Below are 22,873 nucleotides of genomic sequence, written 5' to 3'. Positions count from 1 at the left end.
ATTCCCTCCAACAACTTGCCCATCACTGAGGTCAGGCTCACCGGTCTATAGTTCCCTGGTTTGTCTTTACCGCCCTTCTTAAACAGTGGCACCACGTTTGCCAACCTCCAGTCTTCTGGCACCTTACCTGTGACTATCGATGATACAAATGTCTCAGCAAGAGCTCCGGCAATCACTTCTCTAGCTTCCCACAGAGTTCTCGGGTACTCCTGATCAGGTCCTGGGGATTTATCTACTTTTAACCGTTTTAAGACGTCCAGCACTTCCTCCTTTGTAATCTGGACATTTTGCAAGATGTCACCATCTATTTCCCTACAGTCTATATCTTCCATATCCTTTTCCACAGTAAATACTGATGCAAAATATTCATTTAATATCTCCCCCATTTTCTGTGGCTCCACACAGAGGCCGCCTTGCTGATCATTGAGGGGCCATATTCTCTCCCTCGTTACCCTTTAATTCTTAATATATTTGTAAAAACCGTTTGGATTCTCCTTAATTTTATTTGCCAATTTGTGGATGGCACGGTGGCACAGTGGTTAGCACTGCTGCCTCACAGCGCCAGAGATCCAGGTTCAATTCCCGCCTCAGCCGACTGACTGTATGGAGTTTACACATTCTCCCTGTGTTTGTGTGGGTTTCCTCTGGGTGCTCCGGTTTCCTCCCACAGTCCAAAAATGTGCAAGTCAGGTGAATTGGCCATGCTAAATTGCCCAAGTTTTAGGTGTAGGGGAATGGGTCTGGGTGGGTTGTGCTTCGGCGGGTCGGTGTGGACTTGTTGGGCTGAAGGGCCTGTTTCCACACTGTAAGTAATCTAATCTAAAGGTATCTCATGTCTCCTTTTTGACCTCCTGATTTTCCTCTTAAATATACTCCTACTTCCTTTCTACTCTTCTAAGAATTCACTTGATCTATCCTATCTATACCTGACATATGCTTCCTTCTTTTTCTTAACCAAACCCTCAATTTCTTTAGTCATTCAGCATTCCCTATACCTACCAGCCTTCCCTTTCACCCTGATAGGAATATACTTTCTCTGGATTCTTGCCCCTACACTCTCTCTTCTGGTCCTCCTCCCTTTCCCTACTTGTGTCATTGGTCCCGATGTGTACCACAACTTCTGGCTGCTCTCCCTCCCCCTTAAGAATCCTGTAAACTCAATCAGAGACATCACTGACCCTGGTACTCAGGAGGCAACGTACCATCCAGGAGTCTCGTTCTCGTCTGCAGAACCTCCTGTCTGTTCCTCTAACCATTGAAAGTCCTATCACTATCGCTCTCCTATTCTCCCCCACTTCCCTTCTGAGCCACAGAGCCCAGCTCAGTGTCAGAGACCAGGCCGCTGTGGCTTTCCCCTGGTAGGTCGCTCCTCCCCAACAGTATCCAAAACGGTATACTTATTATTGAGGGGAATGGCCACAGAGGGTCCCTACACTGCCTGCCTATTCCCTGTTACTCTCCTGAATGTCACCCAGCTTCCTTTATCCTATGACCTAGATGTGACCAATTCCCTGTAACTCCTCTCTATCACCCCCCTTAAGTATCCTGAATGATCCGAAGTTCATCCAACTCCAGCTCCAGTTCCCTAACACGGTCAGTGAGGAGTTGGAGTTGGGTGCATTTCTTGCAGGTGAAGTCAGCAGGGACACTAGAGGTGACCCTTATTCCTGTATCCTGCAGGAGGAGCATGGAATTGCCCTAGCCTCCATGCCCTCTGCTCTAAATTGCCAAAAGGGATTTTTTAAAAATCCTTATCCTACCAACCTTCCACACAGAGTCTTTTGTTTTTGGTGAGAGGAGGGGGACCGGTGGGTGACACTACACATGTGGTGTTTCAGGTTTAGCCGCTGCCCCAATTTATTAGTTCACTTACCCAGCATTCCCTTTCCCACTTCTGCTCCTGTTCAGCCTTCACTTCACCAGTTCACAAGGTAAGTATTTAATATTCTAACTTCCCTTCCTGGCTCACGCTCTCTTGAATCCCACTGCTGAAATGGTTCTTTGTTGACTGCTTTCATGGGACAGTGGGATGTGTATATGGAGTCAAAGTAAGGAAGGCTGCTTTTTGATACCAGGACAGATTGTTGGGGATAGTCACTCTGAGGAACTTGAAGCTCTTGACCACCACCCCCATGTCAGCACCATTGATACAGACGGGGGGAGTGTCCAACACTCTGCTTCCTGAAGTCGATGACATGCAGCTTTCTCTTAACCTTTGCTTCATAAGTGATCGCCTGAAAATCAACAATGCGTGACATGACCTTGTGCAAAACTGATTGGGAGATCTGACCTAAGTAACATTTGGGAATGTACAGTGCAAACACACTGAAGAACAGGTGTCAGACAGGGACACTCACACGACAAAATAATTATTGTGAACTCGAAGAAGAAGCTAACAGAGTTTAAATGAAAGGGCACCGGCACATAATCCACAGGGGAGCTGACTTTCAAACAATCAAAGTAGTTTTGATGAGCTGAGGGAAGATGGAGACTGTTGTTACAATGTTACTGAATTGTGGGTTGGGAGATTTGGAGGCTGAGGAGGAAAAATATTTATGAAGGAAAATCCTAAAGACCAGTACAGCTGAAGAGAGACCTGGAGAATCTTTCAATAGGGGTGGCGCATGGCTCTTTGATGAGCACTGCTGCCTCAGGGACTCAGGTTCGATTCCACCCTCAGGTGACTGTCTGTGTGGAATTTGCACGTTCTCCCCGTGTCCATGTGGGTTTCCACCGGGTGCCCTAGTTTCCTCCCACAGGTGTGCAGCTCTGGTGGATTGGCTATGCTACGTTGTCAGTAGTGTTCAGGAATATGCAGCTTTGGTGGGTTAGCCATGGGAAATGCATGGTTACAGAGACAGGTCTGGGTGTGGCCGGGATGCTCTTCAGTGTAGAATCTGATGGGCTGAATGGCCTTTTTTCTGTGCTGTAGGGATTCTATAACTTGCCCAGCACTGTCGTGTCTCTCTTACCTTTTACACGGCTATAAACCCTCTTGAAAATGTCTTTTATATTACAAATTATATGACCCTTTCCAAGACCCTTTCCAAGTCCTATTCCTTGCTCTGGAAGCTTTAATATCCTCTGCCAAACCCAACCCTCACTCCTGGAATGAGTTTAAAATCCTCACGACTTTGATTTGCAACATCAATTCATCTACCTCATTGCAAATGTGTCATGTATTAAAGTACAAAGTCTTTATGTTTGTACAAATATCAAATTTCCCCATACTGTGATGGTTCCTTAGTACAATATAATATTCCCACATTCTGCCCCTCCCCTTTATTTTCTAGTAACAATCAACCCTGTGATTAACCAGGGTAAAAACAAGGACTGCAGATGCTGGAAACCCGAGTCTGGATCAGAGTGGTGCTGGAAAAGCTTGGCAGGTGAGGCAGCATCCGAGGTGCAGGAAAATCAACGTTTCGGGCAAAAGCCCTTCATCAGCAATAGAGGCATGGTCCCTGCAGGGTGGAGAGATAAATGAGAAGGGGTAGGCGTGGGGAGAAAGTAGCATAGAGTACAATTGGTGAGTGGGGGTGGGGATGGAGGTGATAGGTCAGAGACGAGAGTGAGTGAAGGTAGCAAAGAGTACAATGGGTGAATGGGGATGGGATGAAGGTGAAAGTTCAGAGAGTAGGGTGGAGTGGATAGATTGGGAAGGAAGGTAGGCAGGTAGGAAAGGTTATGAGGGCGGTGCTGAGCTGGAAGTTTCGAACTGGGGTGAGGTGGGGGAAGGAGAAATGAGGAAACTGGTGAAGTCCACATTGATGCCCTGGGGTTGTAGAATTCTGAGGCGGAAGATGAGGCATTCTTCCTCCAGGCATCAGGTGCGGGATGTGGACGAGATGTGTTGGAGGGTATCTTTAACCACGTGAGAAGGGAAATGGCGGTCTCTAAAGAAGGAGGCCATCTGGTGTGTTCTGTGGTGGAACTGGTTCTCCTGGGAGCAGATACGGCAGAGGCGAAGGAATTGGGAATACAGGATGGCATTTTTGCAGGAGGTGCTGGGGAAGAGGTGTAATCCAGGTAGCTGTGGGAGTCGGTGGGTTTGTAAAAAATGTCAGTGTCAAGTCGGTCGTCATTAATGGAGATGGAGAGGTCCAGGAAGGGGAGGGAGGTGTCAGAGATGTCCAGGTGAATTTAAGTTCGGGGTGGAACGTGTTGGTGAAGTTGAAGAACTGCTCAACCTCCTCGCGGGAGAATGAGGTGGCGCCGATGCAGTCATCGATCTAGCGGAGGAAGAGGTGGGGAGTGGTGCTGGTATAACTATGGAAGATAGACTGTTCTACGTAGCCAACAAAGAGACAGGCATAGCTGGGGCCCATACGTGTGCCCATGGCTACCCCTTTGGTCTGGAGGAAGTGGGAGGATTCTAAGGAGAAATTGTTAAGGGTGAAGTCCTGTTCAGCCAAACGAATGAGAGTGTCGGTGGAAGGGTACTGTCGGGGAAGTCAGGAGAGGAAGAAATGGAGGGGTTGGAGGCCCTGGTCATGGCGGATAGAGGTATAGAGGGATTGGATATCCGTGGTGAAGATAAGGCGTTGGGGGCCGGGGAAACGGAAGTCTTGGAGGAGGTGGAGGGCATGGGTGGTGTCTTGAACGTAGGTGGGGAGTTCCTAAACTAGGAGGATAGGACAGTGTCGAGATAGGTAGAGATGAGTTCAGTGGGGCAGGAGCATGCTGAGACAATGGGTCGGCCAGGGTGGTCAGGCTTGTGGATCTTGGGAAGGAGATAGAACTGGGCAGTGCGGGGTTCCTAGACTATGAGGTTGGAAGCTGTGGATGGGAGATCTCCTGAGGTGATGAGGTTCTGTATATTCTGGGAGATGATGGTTTGGTGATGGGGGTGGGGTCATGGTCGAGGAGACAGTAGGAAGAGGTGTCCTCGAGTTGGCGTCTGGCTTCAGCGGTGTAGAGGTCAGTGCGTCAGACTACCACTGCACCCCCTTTATCTGCTGGCTTGATGGTGAGGTTGGGATTGGAGCAGAGGGAGTGGAGGTCTGCGCGTTGTGAGGGTGAGAGGTTGGAGTGGGGGAGGAGAGTAGACAGGTTGAGGCGGCTAATGTCCCGGCGGCGGTTGGCGATGAAGAGATCGAGGGTGGGTAACAGGCCAGTGCGGGGTGTCCAGGTGGATGCAGGGTGTTGGAGGTGGGTGAAGGGGTCCTCGGAAGGTGGGCCGGAGTCCTGATTGTGAAAGTAAGCTCAGAGGCGGCTGAAGAAGTGTTCGATGTCACGGCGTGTATTAAATTCATTGATGCGTGGGCGCAGGGGGATAAAAGTAAGGCCTTTGCTGAGGACTGATCGTTCATCCTCAGTGAGGGGGGAGGTCAGGGGACGTGGTGAAAACTCTTCGGGGCTGGGAGCTAGGACCTGGGACCTGGGATCTGGTGTAGGTGTGGAGCTGAGATTGGGGGCGGAGCCTGTAACTGGAGTGGGCGTGGTGGTAGGGAGACTCATCAAAATTTGTTCAACTATAAATTTACTCATTTCCTTTCCAACTTTCAACTACAACTGCATTTAAGCATAACTATTATGTTATATCTTTATTTTTCTACTGTTCTAAAGAGTAGTGCTTGAACTCTCGTTTTTCTGACTACGTTGTTACTCATTTTGTTTTTACATCTTAGTACCTTGGCGTCATGTGTGGTGACATCATACACTTTTCAAAGTGGTCCTCTCCTTCTGTATTTGGGTGCCGTTGACAATAACATAAAATCTAAATCTAAAACATAAAATCTGAATTTACAAACTGTTATTACTGAGCCTCGATGGTGGAAGGAGTGAACGTTTGTCGATGAGGTGTCAGTGAGTGCTTTGTCCTGGATGGCGTCAAACTTCTTGAGTGTTGTTGGAGCTGCACCCATCCAGAAAAGTGGGGAGTATTCTATCACATTCCTGACTTTTACCTTGTAGATTGTGGACAGAATTTGGCGAGTCAGGAGATGAGTCGCTTGCTGCAGGATCAGCTCTTTTAGTTACAGTGTTTAAATGGCAAGTCCAGTTGAGTTTCTGGTCAGTGGTAACCTGCAGGATGTTGACAGTGGGGCATTCAGTGAGGGCAACGCCATTGAATGTCAAGGTTTGGTGGTTAGATTCTCCATTGTCATGGATAGTCATTGGTTAGCACTTGTGTGGAGCGATTGTTACCACATTTCCTCACATGCTTGAATACTTTCTTACAACTGAATAAAAAGTACAAGGAATCGAGGGGGAAAGTTACAAAGAGACACAGAAGGAGTGACAGATTATACTTTCAATTAAACTAGGAGAAAGAAGCATACAATAAGGCACATAGAAAAGACATTGCAACAAGACAGTGAGTTATGAGCAGAGAATGCCAGTGCAATGCAATTGAGTTGACAAAAAAACACAGCATCTTCTGAAACAGACTATGTGAAGACAAAATTAAAGAACTCCACACAGGCATAAGCCAGCAATGAGCAGTGATAGCTACAGCTTGTCCTATCTGCATAAACAGCATTGATACCTTCTGGGAAAGCAAGTGCCAGATCTCTGTCTCTAGGGATTTCAGATGTTGTTGCCACAGTGTGATTGAACACAGTCCCTCCCCTCTCCCATCCAGTGGAGAGAGGACAGTCTGGGTGGTTACCAGGGCCGTGCCAAAGACTGAGTGAGAGGGAAAAAGGAGGGAACGCCCACTGTGATTAAAGTGATGATCACAAGCGCACGCATCCCACTGCCATCAGCTGGGGTTAGAGCATTGAGGAACGGATTAGCCAAGAAAGTAGATGAGTTCACAAATATCCCTCTCCTCATCCCGAAATGGGAAATGTTTAGAATCTCACTCCCGGAGTTAGAGAATGATGACTTTGAACAGATCCTCCTAGCTGTCTGCTCCCTAGATCAGAAACAGACCTGGACTGGGATGTTCAGGTAAAGACCTGCTCAGGGATATAGAGGAGAACATAAGGAGGGCCCTGGGAAAAGCAGGGATTGATTCCCAGAATGCATTAGTTAGGATCAAACTGTCCTCTGCTTAAAATCCCCATGAAGCAACTGACCTTCACAGACTCCACTTCCCTCTCAAATCCTCCATCTCACTGACCTTCACAGACTCCACTTCCCTCTCAAACCCTCCATCTCACTGACCCTCATAAACCCTGCTTCCATCTTGAATTCCCCTCTTGATGGTTCCTTCTCTGTTGCTGCTTCTCTCCCTTTGGAGACCTCACTCCTGTCATTCCATCCATTCCTCGTCTCTCCCACTTGTCTCCCATTTCAAAACAATCATCCATGATCTTATTGAATAGTGGGGTAGGTTGTAGGGCCGAATGGAGTCCATTTTGTGGACTTTAATTGAACATGTCAAATCTTTGTTGTTAATAATCAAGGTAATTATAGATTCATGATGGTCAATTAAATTTACACGTACACATTCAAAACTGAAAGCATAACATTTCTCGTAACCAATGGCTTTTCAAATTATTCTACTTATTCTGAACCGGCACAGCAAGGAAAGAGTGGCCTGAGATAACTGATATCAAATGTGATTGACACAGAAAGACACAGGAAAAATTTCAGTAAGAATTATAGTCATAAATTCATAGAGCCTTTCAGCACCAAAACTTTGGTCCAAGTATTCCATGTCGACCAAATACCCCAAAATAAACCAGTGCCACTTGTTTGACTCATATCCCTGCAAATCTTTTTTATTCACACAACTGTTCAAATGTCTTTTAAATGTTGCAACTGCACCTGTATCTACCACTTCCTCTGGCAGGTCATTCCATATACAAAGCACTCTCCGTGTAAAAATGCTGTCCCTCAGGTCCCTTTCTCTTTTGCAAATCTCATCATAAAAGCATGCTGCCTAGTTTTGAATACTCCCACCCTATTTAGTTATTCACCTTTTTTAATGCCTCTCAGGATTATGTAAACCTCGAAAAGGTCACCCCTCAACCTCCGATGCTGCACTGAAAAAGGTTTCAGCCTATCCAGCCTCTCCCTATAGCTCAAACCCTCCATTCCTGGCCAATATTTTCTGAACCCTTTCCATTTAATAATATACATCCTACAGCAGGGCAACCAGAACTGCTGATTTCTCCAAACGTGGCCTCACCAACACCCTGTACAATCTCACCATAATGTCCCACTCTTATACTCAATGGTCTGAGGATTGAAGGAAGGCGTGTTAAACATCTGCTTCACCATCCTGTCTTCCTGTAATGCAACTTTTAACAAACCATGTACCTGAATCACTGGGTCCCTCTGTTTGACATCACTGTAACATCCACTAAGGATATGAATAGAAACATGTTTTTCCTCAGAAATAGACAAATGCCTTAGTTATACAATGATGGAAGATACAATGATAGTACAGAGTTTCGATGAGTGCTGGAACTACATTATCTGAGAGGTTAGCGTTACTTCACCAGTGTGTGGCCTAGACTGGATTCGTTGGCAATGATTATTGTCCAGTGTATGTCACTGGTCAATCAGGTTGCTCTTTACTGCCACGTAGGGCTAAAGTGGTGTGTTGCTACTACAGAGCAACCCTGACCCAGCTGAATCCTCAGAAATTGACGGTGAAATTGAAAATTCCAATTGAAAATTCCCCTGTCTGTGTCATTTTGGACAAACCCCATACAAATGGAGATTTTGGATGGATTCCACGTGCTTAAGATTAATAGTTACCTGGAGAAGGTTAGAGAATTAAATACCCAATCTAACACTGGGATAATGACAGAATCAAAGACCTCATAATCGCAATCTGAAACTTAAAAGGGCTCAGAAAAGATTTATAAGGGTGTTGCCATGGTTGGAGTGTTTGAACTGTAGGGAGAGGCTGGGACTGTTTTCCCTGCAGTGTCGGAGGCTGAGGGGTGACCTTATAGAGATTTATAAAATCATGAGAGGCATGGAGAGGGTAAGTAGACAAGGTCTTTTCCCTGGGTGGGGAGAGTCCAGAACTAGAGGGCATAGGTTTAGGGTGAGAGGTGAAAAATTTAAAAGCGGCCTAAGAGGCAATGTTTTCACCCAGAGGGTAGCGCGTGTATGGAATGAGCTGCCAGAGAAAGTGATGGAGGCTGGTACAATTGCAACATTTAGAAGGCATTTGGTTGGGTATATGAATAGGACTTGGTGAGAAATCAGTGGCTTGTCAGCAAAAAAGTGATTTGCTAAGTTTCCCTTTAAGCTTTAAATGGCAAATTTAGGATCTTGATACTGAGTGGGAATATCCATGCATATTCATTGCATGATTAGTTCAATCCATTTCCTTTCTATCCCACATCCGATTCTCTTTGCCTCCTCCAACAAACCAGATAAAGCAAAGCCCTGTCATGAAACAAAAAGCAGGTGCTTGGCCACGATCACCCCACATTTTCAGAGTCTGCGATTCACTCACAAGAAATGGAAATTTCTCACCTTCAAACCAATGTCAGCCATGCGATGATGTCACAAAATGGCTGCCATCGCAAGAAGAGTAGGATGAAGCAAGTTACTGCTCTTTCCTTCAGGGCAGAGTAACATTGCATGAATTTGAAACCTTGCTGAGGTCAATTATATTAAACATGGATCCACTGATGCAATAATGCTGCCCCACCCCAGCATGGACTTGTATTTCATCAACTGGTTATTCCCAGTCCAAGGCTGCACATTATCATTTATAGCCGCAAACAATCATGGCTGTTGCATGTAAGCATCCTTATCTTGTGCTTTCTGTAAGATTTCATCTCTCTCTCCTTCCTCAGTAGGCAGCACTGCTACCTCACAGTAGCAAGGGCCCGGGTTTGATTCCACCCTCAGGTGTCTGTGTGGAGCTTACACGTTCTCCCCATGTCTGTGCAGGTTTCCTTGGGTGCTCTGGTTTCCTCTCAAAGCCCAAAGATGTACAGGATAGGTGGATTGGCCACGCTAACCTGCCCAGAGTGCTCAGGGATGTGCAGGCTAGGTGGGTTAGCCATGAGAACTGGAAGGTTATGGGGATATTGGGATTGGGATGGTGTTCGGAATTGGTGGGCGGGGGGAAAGGTGGACAGTCAGGCAGAAGGGACAGTTGGGCTGCGAGCTTTGAATTTCAAGTCTCATAGTGGAAATGGTGTCAGATTGAGAGGGGTCAGTGCAAGGTCAGGGTGGGGTATTGGGGAAGGGTAGGTATGGATCACAGAGGTGTTGTGTGTTGGGTCGGGCAGGGAGCTGAATGGCAGGGTTGGCAGGCTCTTCGACTGTATAATTACTGTGGTGATTGAGTGGATATTTAATCCTATAATATTCTCTAAGTAACTGTTAAACTTAAGCTCATGAGTACTGTCTGAATTCTCGAACATTAAGCAGCTTGTCCACAGGATTCTATGTGCCGGGGAATTCCACATTGGAATTTTCAATTTCCCTGGCAATTCCAAAGGAGTCAGCTGTGTCAGGATTTGGGTGCAGTCCCACTGCAGCCGACATTACTCAAAGACCAAGGGGGTTGACTGGACAGTATCCTGGCAAAGGCTTTTGCCCAAAACGTCGATTTCGCTGCTCCTCGGATGCTGCCTGAACTGTTGTGCTCTTCCAGCACCACCGATCCAGAATCTGGTTTCCAGCATCTGCAGTCATTGTTTTTACCTGGACAGTATCCTGAACATGTGTACATTGCCAACTGAAACAATCTAAGTCATGCACTTTCCAAACAATGCTGAGCTCTTCCTCACATCTGAATGTGGCATTTTATCAGATTTTTCATGTTGTGATTTCTTTTGGCAGCTTTTTCCTTACATACTAGGGTTTCAGTTTCACAGAGCCTGTGAGTATATAAATGGGGTTCTCAGTGCCTTTGCTCAGAGAAGTCTGCTGTGGATCAAGCCCGACTGACTGTGAATCCACCATTATTGTCTCTGAGCTGGTAAGTACAAATTATCAGTGGGGAAAGGATAGTTTGTGCTTATGATCTAGTTCTAAAACTTCATTCAATTAGAATCATATAAATTATAAATTAAATGAAGATTTAAATAATAAATTAAATGAAAAAATAATAAATTGTAAGGGTGAATATTTATGGTGTTTTTTAAATTTTAATGAATTTGTAGCTATTTGCCCTAACTTCCCTGTTTTTGATTAAATAACACTTTTTCTCTGCAAATTTATCATCAAACAACCTTTCATTTTAACACTTTGACTTTAACCGTGTTGTTCAAAAGCAACTTCATTGGTCAGAATATTCAATATAGGAGTTGGGGTGTCATGTTGCAACCCGTACAGGATATGGGTGAGATCACTTTTAGAATATTGCATTCAATTCTGGTCACCCTTCTACAGGAAGGATACTGTTAAACTTGAGAAGGTGCAGAAAGGACTGACTACAATGTTGCTGGAGTTGGAGGGTCTGAGTTATAAGGGAGAGGCTGAGGAGGCTGAGGATTTTTTTTTCCCTGGAGCATTGGAGGCTGAGAGATGACCTTCTCGAAGTTTATAAAATCATCAAGGGCATGGGTAGAGTGAATAGCCAAGGTTTCATTTCCTGCAGTGGGGGAGTTCAAAACTAGAGGATATAGGATTTAAGCTGAGAGGGGAAATATTTAAGAGGGACCTGAGGGGTAATATTTTCATGCGCAGGGTGGTGGGTATGGAATGAGCAGAGCTAGTGGAGGTGGTACATTTGACGATGATTGATGATGATTGACTTATTGTCACATGTACCGAAGTACAGTGAAAAGCTTTGTTTGGGAGCAGTACAGGCAGATCACAGTAAGCAAAGGTGTATAGATCAAAAAGACTTAGACAGATGCATACAGGTCATAGAGGCATAGGCATACCCTCTATTGCACAGTGGGTGAACTAGACAAGATCAGCATTAGCAATATCAGCATTATTTGAGACTAGAGAGACCATTCCACAATCTCATAATGGCCGGGAAGAAGCTGTTCCTGAACCTGCTGGTATGTGTGTTCAGGCATCTGTATCTTCTGCCTGAAGGAAAACATTGTAGGAGATCATTATTGAGGTGGGAGGAGGCCCTGATGATGTTGGCATCCTTTCCATGACAATGAGAAGTGTACATGGAGTCCATGGATGGAAGGTTGGTTTCCGTGATGGTCTGGGCTATTCACACAACCTTCTGTAGTTTCTTAGGGTCCTGAACAGAGCAGTTGCCATCCCAAGCTGTTATACCCCTGGATAGTATGCTCTCAATGAGGCACCTGCAGGGGTTGGTGAGGGTCCTTATGGACATGCCAAAGTTCCTGAGCCACCTGAGGAAGGAAAGGCATTGTTGTGCCTTTTTGACTGTTGCATCTCGGTGGGAAGTCCAGGGCAGGTTGTTGGTTATCGTCACTCCGAGGATCTTGACACTCTCCACCCTATCACCCTCAGCTCTATTGATGTAGAGGGTGGCATGTTCTCCTCTTTTCTTCATGAAGTTGTTTTTCAGACTGGAGGCCTGTGACCAGTGGAGTGCTACAAGGATCGGTGCTTGGTCCACTACTATTCATCATTTATCTAATTTGTGCATAAGAGGTATAAAGTGAGGTTAAAGTGAGGACTGCAAATGCTGGAAACCAGAGTCTAGATTAGAGTGGTGCTGGAAAAGCACAGCAGGTCAGGCAGAATCCGAGGAGCAGGAAAATGGACATTTTGGGCAAAACGCTGAGCTGGAAGGTTGGAACTGAGGAAAGGTGGGGGGACGGGAAATGAGGAAACTGGTAAAGTCCATATTGATACCATGGGGTTGAAATGTTCCGAGTTGGAAAATGAGACGTTCTTCCTCCAGGCATCGGGTGGTGAGGGAGCGGCAGTGGAGGAGGCCCAGGACCTGCATGTCCTCGGCAGAGTGGGAGAGGGAGTTGAAATGTTGGGCCACAGGGCGGTGTGGTTGATTGGTGCGGGTGTCCCAGAGATGTTCCCTGAAGCGCTCTGCTAGGAGGCGTCCAGTCTCCCCAGTGTAGAGGAGACCACATCGGGAGCAATGGATACAATAAATGATATTGTGGATTGTGCAGGTGAAACTTTGAAGGATGTGGAAGGCTCCTTTGGGGCCTTGGATGGAGGTGAGGGAGGAGGCGTGGGAGCAGGTTTTGCAGTTCCTACGGTGGCAGGGGAGGGTGCCAGGACAGGAGGGTGATTTGTAGGGGGGCGTGGACCTGGCCAGGTAGTCACGGAGGGAACGGTCTTTGTGGAAGGTGGAAAAGCGTGGGGAGGGAAATATATCCCTGGTGGTGGGGTCCGTTTGGAGGTGGCAGAAACGTCAGTGGATGATTTGGTTTATGCGAAGGTTGGTAGGGGAGAAGGTGAGGACCGGGGGGGTTCTGTCCTTGTTAAAGTTGGTGGGGTGGGCTTTGAGGGTGGAGGTGTGGGATGTGGACGAGATGCGTTGGATGGCATCTTTAACCACGTGAGAAGGGAAATTGCAGTCTCTAAAGAAGGAGGCCATCTGGTGTGTTCTGTGGTGGAACTGGTTCTCCTGGGAGCAGATACGGCAGAGGCGAAGGAATTGGGAATACAGGATGGCATTTTTGCAGGAGGTGGGGTGGGAAGAGGTGTAACCCAGGTAGCTGTAGGAGTCGGTGGGTTTGCAAAAATGTCAGTGTCAAGTTGGTCGTCATTAATGGAGATGGAGAGGTCCAGGAAGGGGAGGGAGGTGTCAGAGATGTCCAGGTGAATTTAAGTTCGGGGTGGAATGTGTTGGTGAAGTTGAAGAACTGCTCAACCTCCTCGTGGGAGCATGAGGTGGCACCAATGCAGTCATCAATGTAACCTCATCTTCACCACGGATATCCAATCCCTCTACACCTCCATCCGCCATGACCAGGGCCTCCAAGCCCTCTGTTTCTTCCTTTCCCAACATCCCCAACAGTACCCTTCCCCTGACACTCTCATTCGTTTGGCTGAACTGGTCCTTACCCTTAACAATTCCTCCTTTGAATCCTCCCACTTCCTCCAGACCAAGGGGGTAGCCATAGGCACACGTATGGGCCCCAGCTATGCCTGTCTCTTTGTTGGCTACATAGAACACTCCATCTTCCGTAGTTACACAGGCACCACTTCAAAACTCTTCCTCTGCTACATTGATGACTCAGCGACTCCCACAGCTACCTGGATTACACCTCTTCCCACCCCACCTCCTGCAAAAATGCCATCCCATATTCCCAATTCCTCCGCCTCCAGCATATCTTCTCCCAGGAGGACCAGTTCCACCATAGAACACACCAGATGGCCTCCTTCTTTAGAGACCACAATTTCCCTTCTCACGTTGTTGAAGATGCCCTCCAACGCATCTCGTCCACATCCCGCACCTCCGCCCTCAAACCCCACCGCTCCAACCATAACAAGGACAGAACGCCCCTGGTCTTCACTTTACACCCTACCAACCTTCTCATTAACCGTATCATCCGACGACATTTCCGCCACCTCCAAACGGACCCCACCACTAGGGATATATTTCCCTCCCCACCCCTTTCCGCTTTCCCTCCGTGACTACCTGGTCAGGTCCACACCCCCCAACAACCCACCCTCCCATCCTGGCACCCTCCCCTGCCACCGCAGGAATTGCAAAACCTGCGCCCACACCTCCTCCCTCACCTCCATTCAAGGCCCCAAAGGAGCCTTCCACATCCATCAAAGTTTCACCTGCACATCCACCAATATCATTTATTGTATCCATTGCTCCCGATGCGGTCTCCACTACATTGGGGAGACTGGAAACCTCCTAGCAGAGCGCTTCAGGGAACATCTCTGGGACACCCGCACCAATCAATCCCAATGCCCCATGGCTCAACATTTCAACTCCCCCTCCAACTCTGCCGAGGACATGCAGGTCCTGGGCCTCCTCCACCATCCGACGCCTGGAGGAAGAACGTCTCATTTTCCAACTTGGAACACTTCAACCCCAGGGCATCATTGTGGACTTCACCAGTTTCCTCATTTTCCCTCCCCCCACCTTACCCCAGTTCCAATCTTCCAACTCAGCACCGCCCTCCAACCCACACCCCCCTACATTTATCTCTCCACCGTGGAGGCTCCCTGCTTCTATTCCTGATGAAGGGCTTTTGCCCAAAACGTCAATTTTCCTGCTCCTTGGATGCTGCCTGACCTGCTGTGCTTTTCCAGCACCACTCTAATCTAAACAAAGAAGGTTAGCTCAGATTATAACTTGATCTTGATCAGATGGGACAATGAGCTAAGAAGTAACAAACTGAGTTTAATTCAGATAAGTGTGAGGTGCCGTATTTTGGGAAAGCAAATCTTAGCAGAACTTATACACTTAATGGTAATGTCCAAGGGAGTGTTGCTGAACAAGGAGACCTTGGAGTGCAGGTTCATAGCTCCTTGAAAGTGGAGTCGCAGGTAGATAGAATAGTGAAGAAGGTGTTTGGTATACTTTCATTCATTGGTCAGAGTATTGAGTGTATGAGTTGGGAGGCCATGTTGCGGCTGTACAGGACATTGGTTAGGCCACTTTTGGAATACTTCATGCAATTCTGGTCTCCTTCCTATTGGAAAGATGTTGTGAAACTTGAAAGAGTTCAGAAAAGATTTACAAGGATGTTATCAGTGTTGGAGGATTTGAGCTATAGGGAGAGGCTGAATAGTTTAGGGCTGTGTTCCCTGGAGTGTTGGAGGCTGAAAGGTAACATCATTGAGGTTTCACCAAGCCCAATATCTCCCTTCTGTAGTATGACTCGTCATTGTTAGATAACCATCCTATGGTGGTGTCGTCAGCGAACGTATAGATGGCATTCATCTCATGAAATTTGGCAACACAGTCGCGGGTGTACAGGGAGTACAGTAGGGGGAAGTGGACACATCCTTGTGGGGCTCTGGTGTTGAGTGTTATTGTGGAGGAGGTACAGTTACCTATCTTCACTGGCTCTAGTCTGTGGGTCAGAAAGCTGAGGATCCAGTTGCAGAGGGCAGAGCCAAGACCAAGTCACAGAGGCTGGCTGGGTACATGAATAAGAAGGTTTCAGGGGGTTTTGGGCCAAACGCTGTCAAATGAGAATTTGTGAGATTGGGATGTCTGGTCAGTGCAGACATGTTGGACTGAAGGATCTGTTTTCTGAGCTGTGACTCCATGGCTGTCTGTCTCTATGACTCTTTCATGCTGGATTTTTATTTTTCAGTCAGAAGCATTTCTTTGCAGTCACAGTGTGAATGTTGCGGATGGACTATTACGCTCCTCCAAGGGAAATACAGCTGCGAACAGGTAACATGAAATATTTGAGAAATTTTATTTAAACGGTTGAGAAAGTAAGATTATCTTTGTTGTTAAAGACTTACCTTGTGAATCAGCAGCCTCCATTTGCAGCAGTGGGAGAGGTGAGAGTACAGACTGGGGGCTGTTAGGAAGGTAAGTTTCCCTCGTAAAGACTTACCTCATAAATAGGCCGAAGGAGGGCTAAACAAGAGCAGACACAGACATGGGGATTGCTGGGCCCGTGAACTAATATATTTGGGGTTGTGGCTGAACGTGGGACACTACACGTGTAATGTCTCCCATTAATCCTACTCCTCTAACCAAAAAAAAAGACTCTCAAGCAAGGTTGGTATCGTAAAGTGTTTTGATTAATTTATTGAATCTCTCTTGGCAATTTAAAGCAGAGGGGATGGAGGCTCGGGCAGTTGCATGCTCCCCCTGCAGGATGTGGGAGGTAAGGGTTACTACTGGTGTCCCTGCTGACTTCGCCTGCGAGAAGTGCATCCAACTCCAGCTGCTCACAGACCGCATTAGGGAACTGGAGCTGAAGGCGGATGAACTCTGGATCACTCGGGAGCCTGAGCGATGATGGAGAGGAGTTATAGAGAGGTAGTCACACCTAAGTTACAGCATAAAGGTAGCTGGGTGACTGTCAGGAGAGGGAAAGGGAATACGCAGACAGTGCAGGGATCCCCTGTGGCCGTTCCCCTCAACAATAAGTATATCGCTTTGCAGGTGCTCTCGGAACCACTTGCTGATAGTGCTGGACATGTTTGTCCCACTGAGGCAAGGAAGGGATGGTAAGGTGAAGGAACTTTGGGTTACAAGGGATGTGGAATACCCCATCCGATGAAGGAGAGCATGCCGTATACCTTCTTGACCACTCTATTGACCTGCATTGCCACCTTCAGGGTGCAGTTGACCAGATCTCTCTGTACATCAATTTTCCCCAGCGGCTTTTCCATTTACCGTATAGTTCACTCTTGAATTAAATCTTCCAAAATGCATCACCTCGCATTTGCCGGATTGAACTCCACCTGCCATTTCTCTGCCCATCTCTCCAATCTATCTATATTCTGATAGTCCCCTTCACTCTCTGCTACTCCACCAATCGTAGTGTTATCTGCAAATTTGCTAATCAGACCACCTATCCTTTCCTCCAGATCATTTATGTATATCACAAACAATAGTAATCCAGCGCAGATCCCTGTGGAACATCGATTCGCCATTTTGAGAAACTCCCTTCCAATACTACTCTCTTGTTTCCTGTTACCCAGTCAGCTCTCTATCCATCTATCTAGTACATCCTGGACCCCATGTGACTTCACTTTCTCCATCAGTCTACCATGGGGAACCTCATCAAACAACTTTGTCACCGCCTCAAAGAATGCTATTAAGTTGGCAAGACATAACCTTCCTTGCACAAAACCATGTTGCCTATCACTGATAAGCCCATTTTCTTCCAAATGTAAATAGATCCTATTCCTCAGTATCTTCTCCAGCAGCTTCCCTACCACTGACGTCAGGTTCATCGGTCTATAATTACTTGGACCATCCTTACTACCCTTTTTAAACAAGGGGGCAACATTAGCAATTCTCCAGTCCTCTGGAACCTTCACCATTGCTCAGGGATGCAGCAAAGGTATTTGTTAAGGCCCAAGCTATTTCCTCTCTCACTTCCCTCAGTAACCTGGGATCGATCCCATCGGACCTGGGGACTTGTCCACCTTAATGCCTTTTAGAATACCCAACACGTCGTCCCTCCTTATGCCGGCTTGACCTAGAGTAATCAAACATCTATCCCCACCTTACCATTTCTATCCCTCATTTTCACAGAGACATGTCTATCCTGCACTCTAATCATCCTCTCTTTAAAAACTTCCAACATATCAAATGTGGATTTACAGCTGCTCCCCAACTCCTGCCGAATTTTGGTAACCAGAGGATTAGATAGGGTAGACAGTGAAAGATTTTTTCCTAGGATGATGACGTCACCTTGTATGAGGGGCCATAACTACATATTGAGGGGTGATAGATGTAAGACAGATGTCAGAGACAGGTTCTTTATGCAGAGATTGGTACGGGCGTGGAATGCCCCATCTGCTCATGTAGTTAACTCAGCCACATTAGGGAGATTTAAATAATCTTTGGATAAGCACATGGATGATAATGGGATAGTGTAGGGGGACAAGCTGAGAATAGTTCACAGGTCGGCACAACAGCGAGGGCCAAAGGGCCTGTTCTACACTGTATTGTTTTATGTTCTATGTTGGTCTTCCCTCAATGTAGCACTTTCCTATTCTCGTCTTTGTCCATGAGTATTCTACAACTTATGGAATTGTGATCACTATTCCCAAAGTAATCCTCTACTGAAACTTCAACCACCTGGCTGGGCTCATTCCCCAACACCAGGTCCAGTATGGTCCCTTCCCGAGTTGGACTATTTACATATTGCTCTATAAAACCCTGCTGGATGCTCCTTACAAATTCTGCTCCATCTAGACCTCTCATTCTAAGTGAATCCCAGTCAATGTTGTGAAAATTAAAATCTCCTGTCACCACCACCCTGTTTCCATATTTGTACCTCTACTTCATGCTCACTGTTGGGAAGCCTGTAGTACACTCCCAACAAGGTTACCACACCCTTCCTATTTCTGAGCTCCGCCCATATTGCCTCACTGCTCGAGTCCTCCACTGCGCCCTCCTTCAGCACAGCTGTGATATTCTTTCTGACCAGTAATGAAACTCCTCCAACCCTTTTACCTCCCTCTCTATTCCACCTGAAGCATCTATATCCTGGGATATTTAGTTACCAGTCATGCCCTTCCCTCAAACAAGTCTCAGTAATAGCAATAACATCATGCTCTCAGGTACTAATCAAAGCCCTAAGTTCATCTGCCTTACCTTCTCCTCTTGTTGCATTAAAACAAATGTACTTGGGACCACCAGTCCCTTTATGTTCATCATCTGCTCCCTGCCTACTCTTCTTCTTCGTCACACTGACTTCATTGTCGCGTTCCTTACAGGCTTTAGTTACAACCTCCTTACTGCTCACTAACCTCCTCATTTGGTTCACAACCCCCGCCACATTAGTTTTAACTCTGCCCCATAGCGTTACGAAAAGTACTCCCTGGGACATTGATTCCAATCTGGCCCAGGTGTAGACTGTCCAATTGTAATAGTCCCACCTACTCCAGCTCTGGTCCCAATGTCCCAAAAATCTGAACTCCTCCCTCCTGCACCATCTCTTAAGTGACTCATTCATCCTGCCTATTCTTTCATTTCTACACTGGTAGTAATCCTGAGATTACTAGCTCTGCGGTCCTACTTTTTAACTTGGCTCCAAACTCCCTAAATTCTGTTTGTAAGACCTCATCCTGATTTTTTAACCTATATCATTAGTTCCTATATGCTCCACGACAGCTGGCTGTTCACCCTCCCGCTTCTGAATGTCCTGAATCTGATCTGAGACATCCCTGATCTGTGTACCTGGGACGCAACATACCATTCACAAGTCTCATTTCTGACCACAGAAATGCCTACCTACTCCCCTTCCAATTGAATCCCCGATGACTATAGCCCTTCCACTCTTCTTCCTGCCCTTCTATACAGCAGAGCCAGCCACAGTGCCATGAACCTGGCTACTGCTGTCTTCCCCTGGTGAGCCATCTCCCCAACAGGTATACCTGTTTTGGAGGGAGATGACCACAGGGGACACTTGCACTACCTTCCTGTTCTTTCTCTGCTTTTTGGTCACCCATTCCCTTTCTCCCTCAGCAATTCTAACCTGCGGTGTGACCAATTCGCTAAATGTGCTATCCACGACCTCCTCAACATTGCGGGTGCTCCACAGTGAGTCCATCCGCAGCTCCAGAGCCATCATGCGGTCAAACAACAGCTGCAGTTGGACGCACTTCCTACACCTGAAGGAGTCAGAGATATCTGAGCAGGGAAATCTAACTGTACCTGTACAGGGCCTGGTGAGAGCTCATCTGGAGTACTGTAAGCAGGTTTGGTCACCTTACTTAAGGAAAGATATTTCATTGGAGGCAGCTCAGGGAACGTTCACTAGGATTTCCAGTCCGGATACTGGAAATCAGAAACAAAAACAATAATTGTTGGAAAAACTCAGTAGGTCTGACAGCATCTGTGGAGAGAAAGCAGAGTTAATGTTTCAGGTCTAGTACTGAAGAAGGATCACTGAATCTGAAACTTTAACACTGCTTTCCCACCACAGATGCTGCCAGACCTGCTGAGTTTTTCCAGCAATTTTCATTTTTGTTTCACGAGTATAAACACACCCACTTTGTACAGATACCACTTGCTCCAGAACTAGCTCTAATGGCTCAGAAATCTAAAGTCCATTTTGCAAAACCATGTTCTCAGTTGCTTCACCCTCTGTTCCCCCAAGCACATTGTCTTGATAATAATAGTTCCCCCCAAGCACATGGTATTGATAATAATGGTCACTGCCTTGAGGTCTCGCTTTTCAATGCATTTCCTATCTAACTAAATGCTGTTTCCAAACCTTCATCCTTCTTTCTAATTAATGTGGACCATGGCCTCAAGTTGGTCACCTGCCCACACAACAATGGTGTGCAGTCACTGGGTGACACCTGTGTCCCTGCCATCAAAGAGGCAGCATACCATCCTGGAGTCTTTTCTCCATCCACAAACACACCAGCTTTAGAGGTCACATCTCTCACAACTATTCCATGCCACTCTTGTCCCTCCTTAACCTACATAGCTGAACATTTTGTGTTACCATGGAAAAGGCACCTGGGAATTGTGAGCAATGGAGCGGATGTTTGGGCAAATTTAATTCCAGCATTGAGCAGTTGGGCCAAATGGCCCGTTCTTGTACAATAAATTCTGATAACTTTCTGTAAAGTCGACATTAGGCAGACACTTTAGCTCTCTTGCAGGATGTTTATGGCTGACAGAATGTTTCTCTCTGATATTAATAATGTTTCTTGAATTCTTTTAACAGCCACAGAGATATCCAGGTACGCATAAATTTATATAATGGTGCTATGACTGAATCGCTCTAAATTATGAATGAGGGAGCATTGTGTCTATGTCCAGTACCACAGACATTCCAACAGAATGAAATTCCAACAACATTGAAATACACTCCAGAATGGAACAGGAGAAAGTGAGGACTGCAGATGCTGGAGATCAGAGTCAAACCGTATGGTGCTGGAAAAGCACAGCAGGTCAGACAGCATCCGAGGAGCAGGAGAGTCGACGTTTCGAGCATAAGATCTTCATTAGGAATGTAGGGATGGGCCCAAGGGATAAATGGGGTAGGGTGGGCTTGGAAGGAAGGTGGCTGGAAATGTGATAGGTGGATTGAGGTGGGGGAGAATGTGATAGGTCGGAGAAGAGAGTGGAGCGGATAGGTGGGAAGGAAGATGGACAGGTATGACAGATCAAGTTGGAGCTTTGGATCTGGGATAAGGTGGGAGGAGGGGAGGAGGAAACAGGTAAAAGCGATGTTAATTTTGTGGGGTTGGAGGGCCCTATGGCAGAAGATGAGGTGTTCTTCCTCCTGAGTGACAGTGAGGACTGCAGATGCTGGAGATCAGAGTCTAGATTAGAGTGGACAGCAGGTCAGGAATCCTGGTGAAGGGCTTTTGCCCGAAACGTCGATTTTCCTGCTCCTTGGATGCTGCCTGACCTGCTGTGCTTTTCCAGCACCACTCTAATCTAGACTCTGTTTTTCCTCCAGTTATAGTGTGGCGAGGATTTGGTAGCGGAGGAGGCCCAAGAATTGCATGTACTTGGCAGAACGGGAGGGGGAATTGAAGTGGTCAGCCACAGGGCAGTGGAGTTGTTTAGTGCATGTGTCCCGGAGATGTTCTCTGAACCTTTCCATGCACTGGCATCCTGTCTCCGCAATATAGAGGAGACCACATTGAGAGAAACGGACCTCCAGTAGATGATTATTTGGATGTGCAGGAAAATCTCTGCCCAATGTAGAAAGATCCTTTGGGGTCTTAGATGAAAGTGAGGGGGAAGGTATGAGCGCAGGTTTTACAGCTCTTGCACTGGCAGGGGAAGGTGCCGGGAGTGGAGAGTGGGTTGGTGGGGAATGTGAACCTAACAAGGGAATCGTCGTGGGGATGATCTCTGCGGAATGCTGAAAGAAGTGGGGAGGGAAATATATCTCTGGTGGTGGGGTCTGACTATGTGGCACTAATGGCAGAGGATGATGCGTTGTATCTGGAGGTTTGTGGGGTGGAAGTTGAGGACCAGTGGTGTTCTATCCTTGCTGCGGTTGGAGGGGTGGGGTTAAAGGGCGGATGTGCAGGAAGAGGAGGAGCTGCGCTGGAGGGTGTTGTTGACCACGTGGAAGGGAAAATGCAGTCCTTGATGTAGGAGGCCACCGGGGATGTTCTGGAGTGCAATTGGTCGTCGTGGGAAGATATAGTGCAGGGGGAGGAACCCCCTCCTGTAAAAATGCTAACCCTCCTCTTCCCATTCACCCTCCTGTAAAAACACTGTCCCTCCTCCTTCCAACACCCTTCCTGTAAAACATCATCCAGCCCCCTCCCACTCTCCCTCCTGTAAAAACACTATCCCTCCTCCTCCAACTCCCCCTCCTGTAAAAACACCATCACTCCTCCTCCCACTCCCCCTCCTGTAAAAACACCATCACTCCTCCTCCCACTCTCCCTCCTGTAAAAACACCATCGCTCCTCCTCCCAACGCCCCTCCTGTAAAAACACCATC

At 47.0% G+C, this 22,873-nt stretch overlaps 1 protein-coding gene across 5 annotated transcripts in view; it reads left to right on the top strand.

Annotated features, from left to right (window-relative positions):
- The window catches only part of LOC122553402 (apolipoprotein L3-like), a 33,446-nt gene that overhangs the window by 7,121 nt on the left and 3,452 nt on the right, over nt 1-22,873 (top strand). For 2 of the 5 annotated variants that reach the window (XM_043697161.1, XM_043697411.1), the window contains exons 1-3: nt 10,571-10,852; nt 16,065-16,147; nt 21,129-21,144. In XM_043697161.1, the coding sequence (XP_043553096.1) occupies nt 16,096-16,147; nt 21,129-21,144 (68 nt within the window). In that variant the 5' untranslated portion in view covers nt 10,571-10,852; nt 16,065-16,095. Of the gene's footprint in view, nt 1-10,570; nt 10,853-11,962; nt 12,026-16,064; nt 16,148-21,128; nt 21,145-21,223; nt 21,333-22,873 lie in introns of those variants that run through there. The other 3 variants (XM_043697506.1, XM_043697325.1, XM_043697239.1) reach the window with 3 other exon arrangements.

The sequence above is a fragment of the Chiloscyllium plagiosum genome, chromosome 1 (genome assembly GCF_004010195.1).
Source record: "Chiloscyllium plagiosum isolate BGI_BamShark_2017 chromosome 1, ASM401019v2, whole genome shotgun sequence".
NCBI classification, from domain to species: Eukaryota; Metazoa; Chordata; class Chondrichthyes; order Orectolobiformes; family Hemiscylliidae; genus Chiloscyllium; species Chiloscyllium plagiosum.
The sequence above is the reverse complement of the archived record's forward strand: the minus strand, read 5'-3'. Positions and strand labels throughout refer to the sequence as shown.